Raw genomic sequence first — 22,064 nt, forward strand, 5'->3', positions numbered from 1 at the left:
CAAATCTAAGTGTGTGTCCCTGCCCTGATGATGAGAATTGTTCCAATGAATTATTACTGACTTAACATTTTTATTGTCTTATAGAAAACTGACCGTAAAGCTGTGATCACATCAAAAGACATTGATATGAACTCTACAGGCTTTTGTCTGGATATCACATTGGAAGAATATTCGTTTCCTAGATTGTGGGTTGAAAAACACCCTGATGAAGACAGTGAAGTAAAATATGCAAATCTTTCATTTCTTGAATGTGTTCTGTAATATGATTTTTTTGTATAGTGGATTTGCATTTAGATCTATAAGCACAGAAAAGGCATTTTTGCTCCCACAACTATGCGTAACCTTTCACAATATCCAAAAGGGTAAATACTTCAAGAGGCAGCCTATTGAGACCGACGTTAGACTGCCAAGGACCCCCATGATCCATGCAGTCATAGACAAACCTCCTTGATTAACAGTGACATGAAACTGCTCCTAAAATTCTTTGCGAACAGACTGCAGAAAATACTTCAATAAATCATTTTGTTGGAGAAAGAGGGGTTTATACTAGGGTAGGAAGGACCCCACAATGCTGATAGGCTAATTAACCTCACTTACTAGGCCAATCAAACAGGAGTTATGTTGATACCATTAGACACTGGTATGGAAAGGGCCTTTGACAGAGTCAACTGGTATTACAGGTATGGATCTGTTATCTGGAAACCCACCAGAAAGCTCTCAATTACGGGAAGGCTGTCTCCCATAGACTCCATTTTATTCAAATAATTCAACATTTTAAAACATATTTGAGGTTATACGTAATAAAATGCACTTCGTTTGCCCAGGTGCAGTAACCCATAGCAACCAATCAGCAAGTAGCATTTACTGGTCACCTGTTTAAAAGCAAACAGCTTATTGGTTGCTATGGGTTACTGCTGCTGGGCAAACTTAGTTTTATTACATTTGGGAGATTTCCTTTTAATCTGTAATAACAAAATTGTGCCCTCTACTTGATCCCACCTAAGATATAAATAACCCTTATTGGAGGCATAAAAATTAGGTTTATTTAATGTTTTAATAATTTTTAAAGACCCCTTTTCCAGAAAACTCTAGGTCCTGAGCTTTCTGGATAACAAGTTCCATACCTGTACGTTTTTCTTGCTTGCAACGTTTTCGGCTTAAAATGCTGCTGAGTGAACCCAAATATACAGGATATCCAAGTTGCCTTAAGGCAGAAAATTATTGCAGTTTACCTGATGACCTTCTGTTTTCTCCAGCTTAAATAGGGGAACACAGTTCCTAAGCAACTTAAAATCAGTTTCACAAAATTTCTAACTTTCAGTATAGTTATCCTTCAAGCCCTCGACACTAGTGATAAGCAAATACATCCCTTTCCTTTCACTGAAAAATTGGTGAAAGGCATCCGTCAATGGATGTTTTTTCCCATTCAAAATTCATTGGTCAGTAGGCATTTTTCAAAACAGATCAAAGTCCATGGGAGTTTTTTTTTTCGTCTATAGTCATTAAAATCAATGGGTGGTTTTCCTCAAGTTTCTTCCCTTTCCAAATGCATTGCAGTGAATGGGCATCTTTTCACAGAGTTTTTGTTGTTCTGGGTCCCCTCCTACTCCCTTAGTAAATATACAAGGGAATGAAGACATTTCACATGGCTGGGGTAACATTTTAGGATTAGCCTTAAACCTGTAATAGGTGTAAATAATAACAGAGAGACTGAGAGGCAACAGTGGGTCAGCCACGTTAGGTGGCATTTGGGTCTTCCCTTAGGGCACCTGTAACTATAGCAATATTATGGTTGACCCTGGGTACATAGTTACATAGTTAGATCAGGTTGAAAAAAGACCAAAGTCCATCAAGTTCAACCCCTCCAAATGAAACCCAGCATCCATACACACTCACACTGACCCCTCAATACACTCACATAAACTGTATACACTCATACACTAACTATAGATTTTAGTTTCACAATAGCCTTGGATATTATGTCTGTCCAAGAAATCATCCAAGCCATTCTTATAGTCATTAAAGTGGACCTGTCACCTACACATAAAAAGCTGCATAATGAAATCCTTTGCAAATTAAATATGAAACCCCAAAAAATGTTTTCATTAAAACATCCATACCTGTTATAAAGGTGTTTAAGTATCTAAACTGTCAATCAAATATTACCTGCCCCGCCTCTATGCCCGTGGCATAGAGGAGGGGCAGTCAATTACTTTCACTTTCCATTCAGCACTTCCTACATGTCACAGCTCTCCTCACATTCCCCCTTCCCTCCTCAGGCTCTATAATTGTGTAGGGCACTGCAAATGGACATTAGGTCCCCCATTCTGGTGCATACACAAGATTTTGGGGTGATACACAATTTCCCTTAATAACCGTGTCCACAAAATGGCTGCTGCCTGCTTGCTGTGATTGTATAATTCCAAGAAAGAAGGAAACAAAATTTAAATAATAAATACAGTGTAAGTAAAGTTTATTTTGCTCAACTAACATGATAGAAAAGAATTTGAAATTATTTCTTAGGGTGACAGGTCCCCTTTAACTGAATCAGCAACATTACTTTGATTGTTTCCCTTTCTAAAAAAAGATACCATCCCGCCACTTCTTTTTTTTCCACCAAATTTATAATGCACTGATCTCCCCCATCATGTCTCCGTCCTGGCCACAGATCAAGTTTTAATCTCCGTATCTCTGACTGCGTATTTTACTCCTGTGCTCCCCCCTCAGTCATTGTGTTTTTCCATTTCTAATCCTTCCGACTTTACTTCTCTGTTCTCCTTCCTTGCCCCTCCGCACTGTTTTCACATCTTCTTCCTAAAGCTTCCCTCCTCCCCTCTCTGTACTTGTAATTTAGTGTTCCTCTGCAAAGCACATGTTTTATTTTGGTGCTCCAACCTACCCCCTCAGTCATTGTACTTTTCCTTCTTCTCCCTTCAACTTAAGCCTTATAATTACTATATTTCACTGTACATTTTCCAGGTAATTTTAACAAATCGTGTTTTAGCAGGCATTTCCAATTTTTAAAAAAAGCATCTTTATGTTTTTTTTATTGCAGCCAATGATTAATAAATGGGAAATACTAAGATTAGCATACATTAAATAGGAATATAAACAAGTTAATTAACGGTTAAGTCCAAATGTCGGCCAATATGAGCTTTGCCTGCCTGCTTGGCTCCAAAAAAATGGCTTCTTTTTTTTAAAGATTGAAAATACCTGCTGAAACATGATTGGTTAAAATTAAATGGATATTGGTTGGAAGTTTGCAGTATTGTGTAGAAAATTATGGAAGGGTAGTTAAAATGGACGCCACATGGAAAGTGAGAAGTGACATATGTTTTTAAATAAGGCTGAAGTTGGAGGGAGAAGACGGAAAATTACATTGACTGAGGGGGGAGCACAGAAGTAAAACACGCAGAGGAGCAAGATTTCAATTTGATTTGTGGCCATGAAAGAGATACAATAGGGGAGATCAAAGCATGATTTATGGCAGGACAGAGGAGTGACTACAGCTTTTTACCATGTGTGACTACAATTCCTGACAAATTACGAAAAAGGAATGGTGCACAAAGCAAAAATATTAGTACTACCGAAAGCAGGGGCGTAACTATAGAGGAAGCAGACCCTGCAGCTGCAGGGGGGCCCAGGAGTTATAGGGGCCTCATGAGGGCCTAATTCATATACAGTTTCAATAAATATTGTTAAAACAAGCCAAACGCTAAACATTTTGGGGGCCTGAAAAATAATTTGCTGTGGGGCCCAGTAATATATAGTTACACCACTGACCGAAAGGAATTAATTAAAAAATTTGAAAAAAAAGATTAATATTGACAGGAGGGCATACTCACAGTTCTGCCCCAGTCCCAGGGTGCAAACATACAGTGACATACCAATACATGTGCGTTCCTCCAAAAAATGATAATCCAGCAAGTGAAAAAATACAAAATATTTATTAGGACATATTGGGAAAAGACCGGTCTTTTCCCAATATGTCCTAATAAATATTTAATATTTTTTTACTTGCTGGATTATCATTTTTTGGAGGAACTCACATCTATTGGTGCGTCACTACAATTCCTGACAGGCTGCATTCATTTTAGGGATGCACCGAATCCACTTTTTTGGATTCGGCCGAACCCCCGAATCCTTGGTGAAAGATTCGGCCGAATACCGAACTGAACCCTAATTTGCATATGCAAATTAGGGACGGAAGGGGAAAAAATTTTTTACTTCCTTGTTTTCTGACAAAAAGTCACGCAATTTCCCTCCCCGCCCCTAATTTGCATATGCAAATTAGGATTCGGATTCGGTTCGGCCGGGTAGAAGGATTCGGCCGAATCCTGTTGAAAAAGGCCGAATCCTGGCCGAATCCCGAACCGAATCCTGGATTCGGTGCATCCCTAATTCATTTATACATGAAATTGCCTCTGTGCTACCCTGATATGGGTTCTGGGGTGTATTTATACATAAATTGCTATGATGCCGTCCTGGTTTAGCTGGGGGCGTGGCCACAAAAGGGAAAATTTCTTTGGCACGTTTCGCATGCCGCCGGTTTGCTGTGCCCGGGGCTTTTCTGTGGGCAGGGCTACACATGCCACACGCACCATCCCTTCACCTTTTTGTTCCCAATTCAAGCACTGCTTATAGATATTATTATTGTTACAGCTGTGCTACTGTAAATGAAATAAATATATAAATGATAAATATATATATATATATTTTTTTCCATTCATTTTAACTACAGGCATGCATGCTGGTGTTTCACTCCAGTCTCGAAGATACATTTGATAAATGGAATGTAACAATCTGCCTTGATTGCTCCAATTCTATGGAATCCTGTTTTGAAACGGCAAAGCAGATCGCTCTAACTGCAGCTCGTAACCTTCTTGTATACCACAAGCTAAATGTAGTCCTTTTTGGAACAAGTAAGTCATTTGGTCAAAATAATCATCTTCTGTGCTAAGTAGGTATATTTTTTAAATAAGCTAAGGCTTATTTATCAAAACTGTTTAAATTTACACCTGGGCAGTAACACTTGGTAACCAATCAAATTGATGCTTTCACTGTTCTACCAGCAGCTGGCTGAAAAAAAGTTAATCACTGATTGGTTGCTATGGGTTACTGCCCAGGTGCAAAATTGTCCAGTATTGACGAATGAGCCCTAGCGTGTTGGACATAGTCGGATCCTTTCTACAGGCTCCTGAATCTCAATTTCACTTTAAGGGTAAAGACACACAAGCTATTCCCAACCACAGGAAATGACTTCCTGCACAGGCAACCCTATTGGGAAGCATTTTCACATGGCACCAATGTACCCTAGCAACTGATGTCACATATTTTGTTTATTGCAGATTATATGGAATTGTATGCCTATACAAAATCACACCACTATGAGCAATTGGAGTTGCAAGAGTTTATCAACGTAAGCACATTCTTGCTAATGGAGCTGCCGCACAAACCTATTTTATGAGTTATCCTTTGTTTCTCTGTTTTACAGGGACTCGCTGGTTATTCCTGTACCCTGTTAGCGCAAGTATATTATCACTTGCCATTTATTTAAAGGAGAAGGAAAGCTCCAAGACAGTTTATTACCAATAGATTAGCCGCAATAGTGCAAGCTAGAACACTATATTTATTCTGCACAATGCTTTACCATACCTGAGTAACAGCTCTAAACACTGTCTCTGTTTGTTTAGGATAGCAGCTGCCATATAAGCTTGGTGTGACATCACTTCCTGCCTGAGTCTCTCCCTGCTCACTTACAGCTCTGAGCTCAGATTACAGCAGGGATAGGAGGGGGAGAGGAGCAAACTGAGCGTGCTCACGCCCGGGGCAAGGAGGTTTAAGCTGAAAACAGGAAGTCTGATACAGAAGCCCATGAGTACACAATAGAAGGAAAGAAATGCAGTGTTTCCTTTTTACAGAGGACTCAGAGCAACATTACTTTGAGGCTTTACTGGTGTATTTATATAGACCTTTCTGATAAAGCTTACTTAGTTTTAGCATTTCCTTTTCCTTTAAAAGGTGCTAAACGCCATCAATGGAGTGAGTTGGAAATGCTTGAAAACCAGTAAAAAAAAAAAAAAAAACAGCAGCACTCCAGTAATGTTTGTAAAAAGTGAAACAACTTTTAACCAAGTGCCATTTTCTGCACTGCACATGCTCAGTGTTCTCTGAGCTGTCAACAGAACTTAGTAAGTGAAGTAGAGAATTCAGCATTACTTGAGGTTACAGATTTCAACTCAATGTTATCAAATTTAGGTTTTATTCTAGTACTTAGTTTTCTAGTAGTGAATTACATGTTCTTTCTATACCTCATTTACCTGCACTGCACTGGCTTTTATACAACTATATAACAACAATAAATGCTCTTTTGAATTCTTAAATCACAATGTATCTTAGTCAAGACCTGTTAGAATCCAAACTTTGGACTCTTTGACAGTCACGTTTCCCTATTGAGCAACTTGCTGCATTGCTATATTTCTTATCTACCACATCTATCTCTACTGTTACATCCTCCCACCTGTTTAAAGCCAGTTGCCTAATACTTTGATAATGGACATTTTAGTTTAGTTTCACAACTAGGTGTTCTCTCTTCCTGCATTGAAACACAGGAGGAGAAAGGCCAACTCATCTGCTTGGCTATTATGCTCTAAACCTGATCCAGCCTGCCTGTTTGTTCTTGAATCCCTGTATATCCAGTATCCCTGCCTTGGTCCTTGTTACCCTGTCATTCTCTAGATTTCCTGGTCTGATTTCTAATATTCATCACTGTCATCTACCTGCGGTTGGTTTGCCCTGACTTTAGCCTTTAACTGGTCTTTGCCTTTTTCTGCCACCTTTGCTAATGTTCGAGCCTGCTGTCATTCTTCATGAGCTGTTACTATACTTCAGATCTCATATAGACTTAAATGATTCTTCACATTGAGAGAAACCATTGCCAATCCCATTAAGCAGACAAAGTAATTCAATCCTTCCCTTCTCTTCCTTTGATCCATGTTTTGATGGACCTTGAAGTCACTTTCCATAGAATTTATGCACCAACCACAATAGAACAAGACAAAGGGGTGGGTTGAAGCCAAGTTCTATGGGGAAGTTCTAACAAATTGTCACCCTGCTGTGATTTACAGTAATTCTTTTTTTAATATCATATGATTTTAAAGTGCTTTTCCCCCACATATAACAACTTTAGTGAATTTTGTATAGATATGAATAATCAAAGTAGGGATAAACCTAGGATTCTGCTGACTTTTTCTGGATATGGTGCATCCTTAATAGCATGTCATATTTGTCAGTTTTTAATTCTTTGAGAACTCTCTTTTTTCCAGTGATTTTCCATATTTTGTGATCGATTTTTGTGGCACATGAAATGTGTACAGCTTGTTTAGTTTAACAGGGCTAAAGTTTCATGAAAACTATTCTAGGGCTCAGAATGCCTTCAACAAGTCTTAAATGACCACTAATGAGTTGTTATAATAAAAATAATATTAAAGGACAAGTTCACCTGTAGATTTCAGTTCTGGCTTTTTATAACCTGCAACTGAAAATGCCCCCGGGTTGTTTGGGGTCACTAACTCTCACAACCTAGTAACAGATTAACCCATAGCAACCAGACAACAGTTTATTCTAAGCTTGATGTAAAAATGTGAAAACGAAAGAAAAAAAATAATGAAGAGTAGTTTAATCTTGTCTGCTGCGGTCACCTTATGAAAGGGGTTTTGTTTTTTCCTAGCTGGCAAAGCCAAACATGGGGAGCACAGAACTGTGGAAATTTTTGCAGGCCTTAACTTTGCAGCCTCCATCCACTGGAATGCATAAAATTCTTCTTATATCTGATGGACACATACAGAATGAAAGTCTTGTTTTTAAAATCCTGAACCAGAATGCTGGGAAAATGAGTATATACGGCTGTGCTGTTGGGTAAGAAATGTTCATTCAACCAAAATACTTTTATGTTCTACTTCAATGGCTCTACACATGCTGATCAGAAAACCCTGCACTGCCCAAGAAGGGCAAACCTGGTGAACAGGTAGAAATTTGATGCTTATGCTGCCCTAGTTGTGCTTTAAAACGGAGTGGGTGAAGTTCAATTTAGGATCCTTCATGTAACTATAAATGTTAGGAGCAATCTTCTGCTTTCTTCCCAAAATTCCTTCTATATTTGTTAGTCTAAGCCTTTTTCCCCTTAGGAAGCCTGTGCTTAACTAGTAATATAATTTCCTGTACTATCAAATACTGAACTAAGATTCTATTTGTTCCCCTATTATAATGATTTGGGATTCTATTTCCCACTGTCTAGTCTAATTTTGACCTGTACTGATTAAGAGAACTACGGCACAGCAATGACAATTACGGTTGCAATGGTCACTTTGTGCAGCTGCTGTTTGGGTGTAGTTTGGTGAAAGACCAATGCGTTGATCAAGCAGAGTTCAATGTACTTCATAAGAGTATTGGCTACATGAAGCTGTTACAGTTGGACGTCAGTAAAAACATCCATCTTGGAGATGTACATCTTTTACAATGCAGGTCATCTATATTAATCCACTGTGTAATATTTTGGGTAGTGGACCCAAAAAGACTTTTGCTTTATCAAAGAAGTAGAATTGAAGTGGATCAAGGAGGAGGCAGTGTGGATCAGGCCATGGCAAAAAGGAGGATTTGTCTTGTTAGAATGAGGTATGGCCTGGAGGGATCAGAGGCATACCAAAAATGGCCTAATATTTAAAACTGGAATTTTGGAGTTTGTAACAAATGCAGTTATTTCATTATTTCATGCTTGCAAAATGGTATTTAATACTTTGTCAGCATTTTGCAAAGAGCAAAAGGACATCAGATTGTGCAGGATTAACCATTACCTTTATTCAGGCATGCTTCCTAAAACATGAGTTGGTTTGCATTTATTCAAAGGATTCTACCTTTTGGAGCACTAGAGCTTTATTTAGTCTAGTCTAGTTCTTGCACTATGGGCCAAAACCCAAACCTTCTGCAGTTTTGCCTTCCAATTTGTTGCCTCTATGTTACCCACCCACTTAGGTCGTAAGCTCTATGGGGCAGGGATCTCGCTCCTAATGTGTCTCTTAAAACATGGCACTTTATCAGGGCAGATTTATCAATGGTCGAATTCCAAAGTACAAAAAACGTTGAAATTCGACCATCGAATTCAAAAACTTTGAATTCGATTATCGAATTCGAAGTTTTTTCAACAAATTTGTCAATCCTACGATCGAATAAAAATCGTTCATTCGAACGATTAAATTGTTCGAATCGAACGATTCTTAGCGATCGATCGAAGGATTTCTATTCGACCAAAAAAAACTTAGAAAAGTGCTCTGGAAGGTCCCCATAGGCTAACATTGCATTTCGGTAGCTTTAATTTGACGAAGTATGAAGTCCAAGTTTTTTTTAAAGAGACAGTACTTTCATTCAAAACGAAGTCGAATATAGCCTATTCGGTGGTCGAAGTACCCATAAATTTACTTCGAAATTCGAACCATCACTCGAGCTTAGTAAATCTGTCCCTAAATCTCTGTGTATTTATATTTATTTATTGTGCTTATTATAATACTTGTCCTCCCTGTGTGTACCTTTGTACATTGTAAGATTGTACAGTGCTGCGCTTTATAAATAGAGGTATGGGATCAGTTATCCAAAAAGCCTTTATTCAGAAAGTTCCAAAATTATGGGAAGGCTATCTCCCATAGACTCCATTCTATCTGAATAATGAAAACGTTTTTTTAATTGTTTGCTTTTTCTCTGTTAAGGTATGGCACCTTTTATCCAGATCTGGAATTTTCCAGATAACAGATCTTACGTAATTTAGGTCTTCATACCTTAAGTCTACTAGAAAATCATGTAATCAATGTAAAATAAACCCAATAGGCTGGTTTTGCTTCCAATAAGGATTAATTAAATCTTAGTTGGGATCAAGTACACGCTACTGTTTTATTATTACAGAGAAAAGGGAAATCTTTAAAAATGAAAAATAATAAATAATAAAACAGTACCAACTAACATATAATTAATTCTTAATGGAGGCAAAACAAGGCTGTTGGGTGTGTTTAATGTTGAAATAATGTTTTAGTAGATTTAAGATGTGAAGATCCAATTTACAGAAAGATCCGTTATTCGGAAAGCCCCAGATTCCAAGTGCTCTGTATAATAGGTCCCATAGCTGTACAGACATGCATATATATATATATATATATATATATATATATATATATATATATATATATATATCGGATCATTGTACAGGTAATTTACCCCTCATACTGAAGTCTAAACCATTGGCTTAGTATTACAATACATGAAATGAAATGGATAACTTTGCAGGTAACACACTACAAAACTCCACACTTGTAGAAACAGCGACTGCACCAAACCCCAGATGTGTGTGTTCCCCACGTGTGCATGTGCGTACTGTATGTACTAAATTCGGCGTTAATTGGAGACAAACAATCTTGCCACATTTTTGTGTTCTATTAATTTAGAATTTTGGATCTATGAATCTACGAATCACTAGTTCATAATTTTTGGTTTTGATTCCGCTGGACCATGCTAACTCACCTTGTGCTTCCAGTGCAACAGCAAATCGTCATATGCTGAGTTCTTTGTCACAACAAAGTCATGGTACCTGTGAATATTTTGAAGATGCAACTATATTGGAAACAAAAGTAGGTAACTCAGTGTTATTTTTTTTAAAGGGGTAGTATACCCATTTGTTCAACAGGAAGTGGATCTACAATTTGTATCATTCTGCTGTGTGATAAAGTTTATCCTCACACATCATGTAATTGTCTGGTTGGTGGCACCTCATTGTGCTAAGCACAGGCAATCATTCCAGTTGGTATTTGAGTACAATAGTGGGTGCACATCTTTACATCTTTGCACCCCATGTTGCTTTTTGTGCAGAGCATGCTGTGTTTGCCACTCAACCCCCAATAAATAAATCAACTCAATATCTCTTTTCCCCAGTGTCGGACTGGCCCATGGGATACCAGGAAGACTCCCGGTGGGCCCAGGTGTCAGTGTTCCCTTCTACTCACCCAACTATTTGCCTTGTATTCCTATAAAACAGCAGTTGCCCCATTTCTATATAAGAGCATAGAGAAGAAATGGAGGTAGAGACTGATGATAATATTTCAGAAAAAGTGATTAAAAGAATAAAGTGAATGACAAAAAAAGGAAAAATATTTTGGAGAGTGGGCCTGTGGCCAAAGGTTATCTGGTGGGTCATCCCAGTCCGACACTGCTTTTCCCCAATCTGATGTCTGTATTACAGGAGATAGGGTACACGGGAAGGAGATGGAAGTGTCTACCCATTTATTTACATTTCTCTTTTTATACTGTAAATAAATAAACCCAGGCATGACCCATGCAACCTTTCCAGACAGCCATAAAGGCCATTTATAAGCCCTTTTCTTTGATCATAACACATATTGAAATCTTACTACTTCTGCCTTATGTCATTTGCCATTTCTTTAGTGTGAGTCTTCCTCTTTCTCTTATTCAGGTAGATTTGGGGCATTGTTTTAATGTCTGGGGAAAGAATTATTGTATTATAGTATAACCATGTGATTTGGAATATCTGTAATTGTAGTTTCCAACAGATGCAGAGCCCTGGGTTTTACCCAAGCCACTTTAGGGTGACAAGAAACAAAGCACCCAGACAAATACTACAGAGCCCAGAAGGACATCCAGCTGTTCCTGAATTTGATCTGGTGTATTTTTATAGGCTTAATCAGGGGTGTCCAAACCGCGGCCCGAGGGCCACAAGCGGCCCAGGATGCATATGAATGTGGCCCAGCTTGAAACGCTTGGTTCCCAAGGAAATAGGAGAAGGGGGGACTCTGTCCATTGCCCAGTTAGTAATAATAATATAATAATTCGTCTATTTATTATCCAGGTGTCCCATATTCCAGTGTATAGCTCCATCTGGTTATCCAACTGCCATTGTAGTTCTTTTCTGTATCTTTTCAAATGTGTTTGTGTATTTCATGTGTGGCCCCAGACAATTTTTCTTTTTCCAATGTGGCCCAGCGAGCCAAAAGTTTGGACACCCCTGGGCTTAATGAAGATACTACTTTATTTTGTTACTTTTAACAGGTGTCTCTGCAGACTTTGAGAATATGCTTATCTTCATGCCAGGATATTTCTGTTAAGTGGCAGCAAGCTAATGAAAACTATCCAAAACCAGTACAAGCTCCAGCACACATTGCCCCTTTGTTCCCTTATAAGCACCTCCTGGTTTTTGCATTTGTTCCTGATTGCACTCAGGTATGGATCTGTTTTTCATGTTAATAATAAATCATAAGATTGTAGGGCTCATTTATGATAGTGGGAAGGGGGCAGTTTAAAAGGCTGGGGAATGGGTGTTTTCATGCACTAATTGAATGGCAGAAAAGCAGGAGTAATGCAGCCACAAAGTGCATGTAGATGTGCATTTGAAGATCAGGGCTTCTTTGTGCCACCGATGCTGCAATCTGCACCTTGAACAGCTATCTCTTTGCTTTGGAAAGGTGCAACAGCTTAGTGTGTGGGCACAATTTTGATTTAGTTGACGTAGTGCTTCAGTACATTTACCTACCCACTCACTGAATACAACTGTCATGACAAGTCTCATAAAAAGAAAGTTGCCTCTGATTTGACGCACATTACAAAGTGTTTGAGATACTACAATAACAATTTAAAAAATATGTATTTTATTCTTATATTTTATAAAAAAAATAATGTAGACCCATAGGGTAGAAGCCCTGGCCCCTGCCCTGTACATCATGTTGTTTATGTATTTATACCTTTGTACTTTTAGGTGACATTTAAAGCTTTATGTAAAGATCAAGAGCTTGACACTGTGGTCTCAGATGGCGAATTACAGAAAACGACAGGAACGGTAAATATTTGGAGGAAGGGGAAACGTAATACTTAGATACATAGATTTGCAAATTTTTTAAAAGTTGAACTCTAATCATTACTGACCATTTTTTCCCATTATCAGTGTATGTTCTTGCTGAGTGAATTGACCAAATGGGATGTGTATGCAGGAGATAAGGCATTTAATGGGCCACATAGAAGATGACAGGCACCACTCCTTATTGCTGTAATCAATATACCTTTATATATAATCGTTTAGTATTCACAACTTTTTTATATCCTAATTTATGTATTATATATATATATATATATTTTAAATACATTTTTTTGACTTGGATTAGTATTGGTATACAAGTTTGTTTCCATGCAGGAAAATGCATGTAACATCTTACTATGGCTAAAACCATGTCACATTCTAAATAAATAAACACAAGATTTGGCAGCAGATACTGGTGTTTTGTTTTTTTGCCACAAGATCATGGAGAAAAATCTTTAATTCTAGTTTTTCGAAGTCAAATTATTGAGATTAACAATTGAAAAAGAATCAAATAAAAAAATCCAGCAACTAAAACTTGATAATCTACTATAAAAAAAATCAATGGGAGGAATATTTTCAACATTCATGCTATTTTAATTGTCCAGTTTGATCACTCAAACTTTTAACTATAAATGGTTTTCATTGTTATAAAAAAAACATTTTTGCACAATTTAACAATGATTATGAAAAAAACAATTGTGGGATAAAAAAAATCTGTTGTTTATTAATTTATTTCTTTTGTAAACTCAAATTAGAAATTGTAAACTCAAATTAGAAAATGAATTAATTGGTCTCCCGGGGTTTGTTTCAGTTTAGAGATCATTTTGGCCAACTTCAAATCCTCTCAAAAGGATTTTAAAAAAAATCCCCAACCAAATCCTGGATTTGGTGTCTCCCTTTCTGTTAGTAGTTTACCATACAGAAAAGCATATTACCATTGTGTGTGTGTGTATTGGGGGGAGTTAGTGAGTAGTGTTTAGTAGAGATTTGTCATTGGCTGATACAGAATGTTGCTGGTTGAGTGCATCACTGTTTTAATTTTCACTTTTAATCAAAGGCTTCAACTTCTTCTGTTCATATTTGCTTGTTATGTTTTATTCAGATGCTTCACAGAATGACCGCTAGAGCAATTATTAGTGACTGTGAGGGTGGAATCCTTCATTTAAAAGAGCATGAGCACGAGGTTTGTTTCATTTGTCATTCTAAACTTTTTTTTTCCTTTTTGCTATAGTCCCGTTCTATGGAATTGGTAAAATAAATGAAAGTGGTAAAATTATTTCCTGATATGGAACCCGAAATATTGTCCTCGAGACTTGAATTAGTTTGTGATTAACCAGGGCATTTGCAGGAAAGAGATGCAAATTCAGACACTTATAGCAATAAGAAAGATTTTCTTAAAGGAGTAAACTTAAACTGTAAACGTAAAAGTCCCTACCCCCTACCCTACATAGACCCCCCTCCCTCCTCCCCCCAGCCTAAGTGTTACCCCGGGCAAATGTCCCTAACGTTTTACTTACCCCTCGGTGCAGATGCAGGCATCGGAGTTCACAGGCAACATCTTCTTCTCTTTTGAAATCTTCGGAATGAGACCGGCATGTCGGCGCATGGGCAGTTGGAACAGTTATCTGTTTCGCGACAACTGTGCATGTGCCAAAACTCATGAAAATTGGTGAAGCGCCGGTCTCATTACGAAGGCTACCGAAGCGGCTGAAGATTGCGCCTGTGAACTCCGATGCCTGAATTTGCACTGAGGGGTAAGTAAACCGTTTAAGGCATTTTCCCAGGGTAATAAGTAGGATGGGGGGGAGGAGGGAGGGGAGTCTATGTAGGGTAGGGGGGTTGGGTTTTTTTAAGTTTAGGGTTGTAATCTCTCCTTAAAGAATGGGTCCCCAACCTTTTTTACCCAAGAGCGACATTCAAATGTAAAAAGAGTTGGGGAACAACACAAGCATGAAAAAAGTGTCTTATAAAAGTGCCTTATAAGGGCTGTGAATGGCTACTGCAGGAGGCTCTGGCTGGCAGTACAACTGGTTTTTATGCAACCAAAACTTGCACCCAAGCCAGAAACTCAAAAATAAACACCAGCTTTGGAGCCACTGGGAACAAACAGTGGTTGGGGATCACTGCTTTAAATGATAGCCATTTTAGGTCACAAGACTGTGGGATTTAAAGAGCTGATAACACCAAGGTTATATTCCAGGTGTAATGGCATCCTGAATTGCAGGACTCCTTGAATTAATTGTTCAGTCATTGCATTATCTGCCCAATGGACCTGTTGTAATACAGACAGTGTATGGGGCAAATTCACTAAAGCGCAAAGTGGCTAACGCTAGCGCAAATTCGCCAGCGTGACGTCATTTCGTTACTTCGCCGATTTACTAACGGGCGCTGGCGTAAATTCGCTAGCGAAGTGGACCTACTCTAGCGCTACTTCGCACCCATACGCCAGGCGAAGTTGCGCTATGGCGAAGGGACGTAACTATGCTAATTCACTAACTTGCGGATTTTCATGAATGTTACCTCTTGCGCCAGACTTGCCTTCGCCAACTGATACCAGACGAAGTGCAATAGAGTAGATAGGGCTTGCTTCAAAAAAAATTTAATTTTTTTTCTAAGTCCCAAAAAACACTGGCGTCTTTTCCTTTTTTAAGGGTGATAGGCTGAAAAATATCGTACATTTTTATGGGGGTACCCTCCTTCCCCCCTACATTTCCTAACATATGGCACCTAAACTATACAGTGGGCACATGTGTAGGGCAATATAACAACTTTATTTTATTTTATGAAGCTTTCCGCTTGTGTAGTGTAATGTATTTGCTGCTACATATACCTCCATTGTACTTTAACTTGGCACCATATGCAAATTAGGCATCCCTAGCGTAACTTCGCTTTGCTTGACTAATTAACGCTAGCGCAACTTCGCTACCGTTCGCCTCCCTGAGCGCAACTTCGCATTTTAGTGAATTTGCGTAGCGCTGGTGAAACTACGCCTGGCGGAGGCATCGCTAGCGCATTTTGGCTGCTTAATGAATTTGCCCCTATGTGTCTACCGTTGCCTGCAGCAGTTGTGCTCCTATGTCTACACCCCCCCCCCCCCCACTCTGCTTGTTGACTAAGAGTTTTAGGAATGATTGAGGAGTGGAGGCTCAGCTTTTAATACATTTTACCAAATGCAATTTTTACGTGGCAGTCTGGTCTGCAGTACAGCATCACATGCACCAGAAACTCCAGATATGGCCAGTTGATACTGGCAGGCAACAACAGCTACATTTCTGCTAGGAAAGCCAACCAATAACAAGCCCTTAGCCTAAACTTGTGTCAAGATTCCATAATGTTTCCATAATGCTACACCGTATGATTCCCATTGCCTGAGAAACAACCGCCTACCAACTTTATTATCCAGTGGTGGCACTGGCTAGCATCCATAGTGTTAGATCTGCAGTGATGGGAATCTTAATTGTCAGACCAAAGTGTGCTATATAACATAAACTAATATATTTTTATTTTCTACATGCAGATGAAAAAACAACAATTAAAACCCTTTATTATTGGTCTTAGCAAGAAGTACTCAATTGTGAGTCAATTTACAAGCTTTGTTGCCGGAGAAAAACAAGTGAGTCATGGGGACATTTTCAGAGTGTTTGGTTGAATTTATATATTCTCAGATTCATCTTGTTCCCTAGGGGCGGGGTTCTTTGGAAATTAAAGTAATGAAACTAACATGACATTAAATATAAATTCTTTATTTTCTTAGGATGAGCAGGGAAATCAGGAGAACTGGGTGCAGAAAGTGCTTGAAATGATTTCAGCAATAAATGTTGACATTCTACCACACATGGACTGGGATCGTAAAAAACAGAAAACTCCGTGGCAGAAAACTATCCGCTATAGAAATATAATGTGGAGAGCAGGTTATTTTCGAACCGATGAGGAAAGACCTGGCAGTTGTGACCACAGTTCTGATGTAAGTAGATAAAAAATGGATCTCACAGGCCTAGATAAAAATTTAAAAGTTCTCTCTGCCACCTTTTTGCTTGCTAAGGGCACCAGGCAGATGCTCTTCTTTGTAACTACCATGGAAGCTACTGCCTTAAATGTCAGTCCTGAGTTAAATATCTAGTCATGAAAACAATTGCAGAAGAGACACTATTATTCCTATAAAATACTCATGAGTCCCTCTTGAAGGCACTCAATCTAATTAACCAACACACTACATTTTCTGGGCTTTAAATCAACTAGAAAATCAGTGATATCTCCCAATGACCCTTCTCCATGCCCCTCAGTGGTACATACCCTAAGTTTGGAATGGACAATGCACAAGGATGTTAATAAAACTAAACTTGATAACCCTTCTCTACAAACTACAGGCCATTGTTTGGTAGTGAGCCCAGTAAACCCAAAACTCTGTTATCTCAAGACCACCCCAAATGTTATTAGATAAGAGAAGGATCCTCCCTTCCCCTTGCTCAATGACAAATTTACCTTTAACAATAAAATGCTCTTTTGATATCTGCAAATCCTGCACACCCTCACATTTCAATTCAAATGTATGTCCATTGACTCTAAACTAATTGAAAACATGATACATACAGAAATCCCTTGGAAACCACTGTCCTAATTCTGTGATCTTCTTGCTCAACCCTCTACTCCTCTCCTTCCTTACTTCTATGAAAAATGGGCCATAGACATCCCTGATATGACCCTAATATTTGGTCAGATATTCCTGAATCTGCCAATGGCTCCCTGATATATGTCAAGACAAGATGCTCCAGGTCAGATATTCACATAGAATTTACCTGACCTCCCCATCAGCTTATGTCTTTGGCTTAACAAGATGAACCCTACAGTTCCAGAATAATGTCCCAGATGCACCCATAGAGGGAATCAATTTGTTTTGATTTTTTTTCACAAAAGGGAGTTCTGGTACAATCAGTAATCAAAACAACTGTCTGGACCTTTGCATCCCATGTTTTTGCTAAACAAGTATAAGTGCTCTAACATAAGTACATTTTCATTTTAGGGTGAAGAAGGATCTGATCCAGTGACTCCTCATACTGCACATGAAGATCCCACAGCACCAAAGGTACCTTTATACTTATTTGCAAGTTAGAACCATGACAGCACAGGAACACTCGTTTATGTGCAGTTGCATGTTTCCCTTTAGATGAAAGGGAAGGGGCAGTTGTTTTTTTTTATGCCAAATGTAAAGTACCAGTGGTGGATAAAGCTTTTATTGCATATACTATCATGAATCTGTAAATTAGATGTTTTATTATTATTACAGACTTCCTCATTGTCCCATAAAGAAGGAAAATGTCCATCTTTTTCTTCACTGTCTGCTCTACAGTGTGAGGTAATGTGTTTTTTGTTTTTTTTGCAATATATTTATGTGTATCTGTGTGTTCTTTAATATATTTGAACAAAATGAACAAGTAAGGTAGAAGGGAACATTTTATATTTGTTTTGTAAATTAAACGAAATAATGCCGAATGTGTTTATCATGGATATAAAACTCCCACGCAGCTATATGCATTTAAGAGATTCCCCTCTAGGAGTCCCCAAAAACACTTCTTGTGATGCCCAGCAAAAGTCTATTGAATGGGGCCAAACAACCCAAAAAACAGAAATGTGTGATGCGGACATGGTTGAGGATGGGACTATGGACAGATTTGTCAGTTTTGAGTTTATTCTGAAGGTGCCGAGAGAGAGAGAGAGAGAGAGAGAGAGGTGTAACTGCTGTTAAAACTGGCAGCACATGGGACAGCAATTAAATGTTTGGATTATGAAACTGGTACTGTTTGCAAATGATTTTAGGATCCACTCGCATGCTTGTGAAATTATCACCAATATACCCCTCCAAAGATAAGCCAAATGATCAAATGGAAAGAAAAATGCAGCTTTGTGCACTCTACACACTCTAACGGGCGTCATCAATAATTTGGTCTTTTTTTGAAGAGCCTTATTGCATTGCATATTATATGTTTGGCTTTATCATACAAAAACTGGCCCACCTTATTGTAACATGAATATTTGAAACTGTTTATCCAAAAGGGACAAGCCCTGTAAGAACCTTAAAGGGAAAAAAAAATCAGTTAATAGTGCTGCTCCAGCAGAATTCTGCACTGAAATCCATTTCTCAAAAGAGCAAACAGATTTTTTTATATTCAATTTTGAAGTCTGACATGGAGCTAGACATATTGTCAATTTCCCAGCTGCCCCAAGTCATGTGACTTGTGCTCTGATAAACTTCAATCACTCTTTACTGCTGTACTGCAAGTTGGAGTGATATCACCCCCTCCCTTTTTCCCCCCAGCAGCCAAACAAAAGAACAATGGGAAGGTAACCAGATAGCAGCTCCCTAACACAAGATAACAACTGCCTGGTAGATCTAAGAACAACACTCAATAGTAAAAACCCATGTCCCACTGAGACACATTCAGTTACATTGAGAAGGAAAAACAGCAGCCTGCCAGAAAGCATTTCTCTCCTAAAGTGCAGGCACAAATCACATGACCAGGGGCAGCTGGGAAATTGACAATATGTCTAGCCCCATGTCAGATTTCAAAATTGAATATATAAAAATCTGTTTGCTCTTTTGAGAAATGGATTTCAGTGCAGAATTCTGCTGGAGTAGCACTATTAACTGATGCGTTTTGAAAATAACATGTTTTCCGATGACAGGATCCCTTTAAGCTAAAGCACTTGGTATCATTTCCAGTGGAAATGTATCATATGACGCCTGTTTCATAGTGTACTACACAATGGAAGAGACAATTACTCATTTATTTCGCTTTCTACATGATGAACTGTGAATATATTGACTGTAATCGGCTGCTGTATGTTCCTGTTTATCAGGAGGGATACTGGCAGCTGAATGAAGCTCTCGGATCTTTGATAAACATCAATGTCAACTACTTGTGCAATGACTTTTTAGTAAAAAATGGTATCCAGTCCCTTGGTAAGTAATATGCTTGCATTACATTCATAGCTTTTACAGCATGTTAACCACAATCCCGCCCTCTCCAGGAGATACTGTATTCTGCTTTATTTTTAATGTAAACCTGGGGTGTTTTCTTCGCTGGTTGAGAAGTACCTGATCTATTCTGTCTCCCAGTAATCTGCCTGAAAGTTAAAGTTCTGCCATGTCTCAGCCTGGAAAGGTCACTCATGTGCCTTCAAACTAACAGGGATCCTGACACTTTCCACAATGGTCACTAAAGGAATAACATCAACACACTATTCACATTGTATCAGCTACTCACTCTTCTCGCCTTAGAATTCATCACCCAGTGATAGAATGGAGTACATGTGCATTAACTCTGCCTCCGTTGGGAAATATGGTGCAGGGAATATGCATGTTTAGGGCCCTGGAAGCCCTCCCTTTTTCTCAGTAGCAAGTACTTCTCAGTTCCCTGCCAGACACTTCTTTCTTTTCAGGTAATTAGGGATCCCCAGGTGACTTTTAGGGACCCTGGATCAGGCATCATGCTGCCTCTGTTGGCCAAGTGTTTACTCTGAGATAGGGCCATAGCTGCAGCATACTGAGTGATCATTAGGAAGATGATGCATTTCCCACAATATTATTTTTATGTAAAGATGTAGAATCTTGTTTCAATAAAAAAAGTGTTTTCTGGGTAAAGTCTGGGGACAGGTCTTATTTATTTTGATGTATTGGTTTAATGAATTCATATGAAATGTTTTGTTTTAGGGAGAAAAGGAAAGGAGGAGATTCCAAAACTCATTGCCACATTATTGGTGCTGCAAGTAATCCGCACTAATAACTTGCAGGGCATAAAGTGTAGGACTTTGATGTCACTGGATGAATCTTCCTGCGCCAGGTAATTGTCACTGTGCGTACATTTACTGTATATACATGGTTTTGTAAAGGGTAAATGGACCACATGACTTTAATGGCTTAATCCAGCTCTGATGCCGTTTAAAATAATGGTGTACATTTCTGTAGCAAGTCAAAATATACACCTTCATACATATCACCACTTTAACTTTGTAATGGATTAATGGGTTAACTTGTAATAACTTGAAATGGATTGTGACTTGAGTTCAGAAATAGCAATAGATGACAGGAAAACAACCCAGCTTGACAGACAGAACTGTTACTTACACCTTTTTTATAGGGATGCACCGAATCCAGGATTCTGTTCGGGATTCGGCCAGGATTCTGCCTTTTTCAGCAGGATTCGGATTTAGCCAAATCCTTCTGCCAGGCCGAACCGAATCCGGACCCTAATTTGCATATGCAAATTAGGAGCGGGGAGGGAAATCACGTGACTTTTTGTCAGAAAACAAGGAAGTAAAACATTTTTCCCCTTCCCATATGCAAATTAGGGTTCTGTTCTGTATTTGGCCGAATCATTCACGAAGGATTCGGGGGTTCGGCCGAATACAAAATAGTGGATTCGGTGCATCCCTACAACTGTTTTTGGGTTTAAAACAATTTTCAACTTTTGATAAACTGACCTCACAGGGTAGGAACAGCAGCTCCGAAAGCATCAAATGCATTGCATACGACAAAATAGGCATCAGTTGCCTCAAGCTTGAATATATCTGGTCTTTGTTAATTTAATAAAATAAAATAATAATGTCTTTTGAAAATTAAGTTTGTGAGTAGAGAAGAGTCATCTGCCATTGCTCTGGTCAATTCTAAGCAGAGCACCATCACACAGCGTTGCTTTACTCACAAAATGAACTATAATAAAATTAAAATATTAAAATGATCATTATTATTATGATCATTAATTTTAATTAACTTGTAGTATGATATGAGATTGATATTCTGAAACATTTGTAATTAGTCGTTATTTTTTGTGGTTTTTAAGTTATTTCGCTTTTTGTTTAGCACAACTCATGTTTGATATTTCAGCAGCTATCTGGTTGCTAGGATCCAAATTATCCTAGCAGCCAGGCAGTGGTTGAATGAGAGACTGGAAGATGAATAGAAAGATATGTGAATAAAAGAGAACAGTAACAATAAAATTGTGGCCTCACAGAGCAGTACTGTTCGGCTGCTGGGGTCAGTGACCCCCTTTTGAAAACTGGAAAGAGGCACAAGAGGAAGGCAAATAATTAATAAAATATAACAATAAACACCCAATTGCAAAGTTGTTGGGAATAGGACATCCTATAACATACTAAAAGTTAA

The 22,064-nt window shown here is 38.5% G+C and overlaps 1 protein-coding gene across 4 annotated transcripts in view; it reads left to right on the forward strand.

The window, feature by feature from the left end:
- parp4.1.L (poly(ADP-ribose) polymerase family member 4, gene 1 L homeolog) overlaps nt 1-22,064 on the forward strand; it is a 62,275-nt gene that overhangs the window by 39,415 nt on the left and 796 nt on the right. For all 4 annotated transcript variants that reach the window (XM_018247750.2, XM_041582679.1, XM_018247749.2 and 1 more), the window contains exons 22-35: nt 85-219; nt 4,742-4,922; nt 5,349-5,419; nt 7,730-7,917; nt 10,577-10,670; nt 12,103-12,273; nt 12,806-12,886; nt 14,007-14,087; nt 16,422-16,517; nt 16,659-16,868; nt 17,925-17,987; nt 18,189-18,257; nt 19,760-19,862; nt 20,613-20,742. In XM_018247750.2, the coding sequence (XP_018103239.1) occupies nt 85-219; nt 4,742-4,922; nt 5,349-5,419; nt 7,730-7,917; nt 10,577-10,670; nt 12,103-12,273; nt 12,806-12,886; nt 14,007-14,087; nt 16,422-16,517; nt 16,659-16,868; nt 17,925-17,987; nt 18,189-18,257; nt 19,760-19,862; nt 20,613-20,742 (1,673 nt within the window). The remainder of the gene's footprint in view (nt 1-84; nt 220-4,741; nt 4,923-5,348; nt 5,420-7,729; nt 7,918-10,576; nt 10,671-12,102; nt 12,274-12,805; nt 12,887-14,006; nt 14,088-16,421; nt 16,518-16,658; nt 16,869-17,924; nt 17,988-18,188; nt 18,258-19,759; nt 19,863-20,612; nt 20,743-22,064) is intronic.

Source organism: Xenopus laevis, chromosome 2L (genome assembly GCF_017654675.1).
Source record: "Xenopus laevis strain J_2021 chromosome 2L, Xenopus_laevis_v10.1, whole genome shotgun sequence".
Classification (NCBI taxonomy): Eukaryota; Metazoa; Chordata; class Amphibia; order Anura; family Pipidae; genus Xenopus; species Xenopus laevis.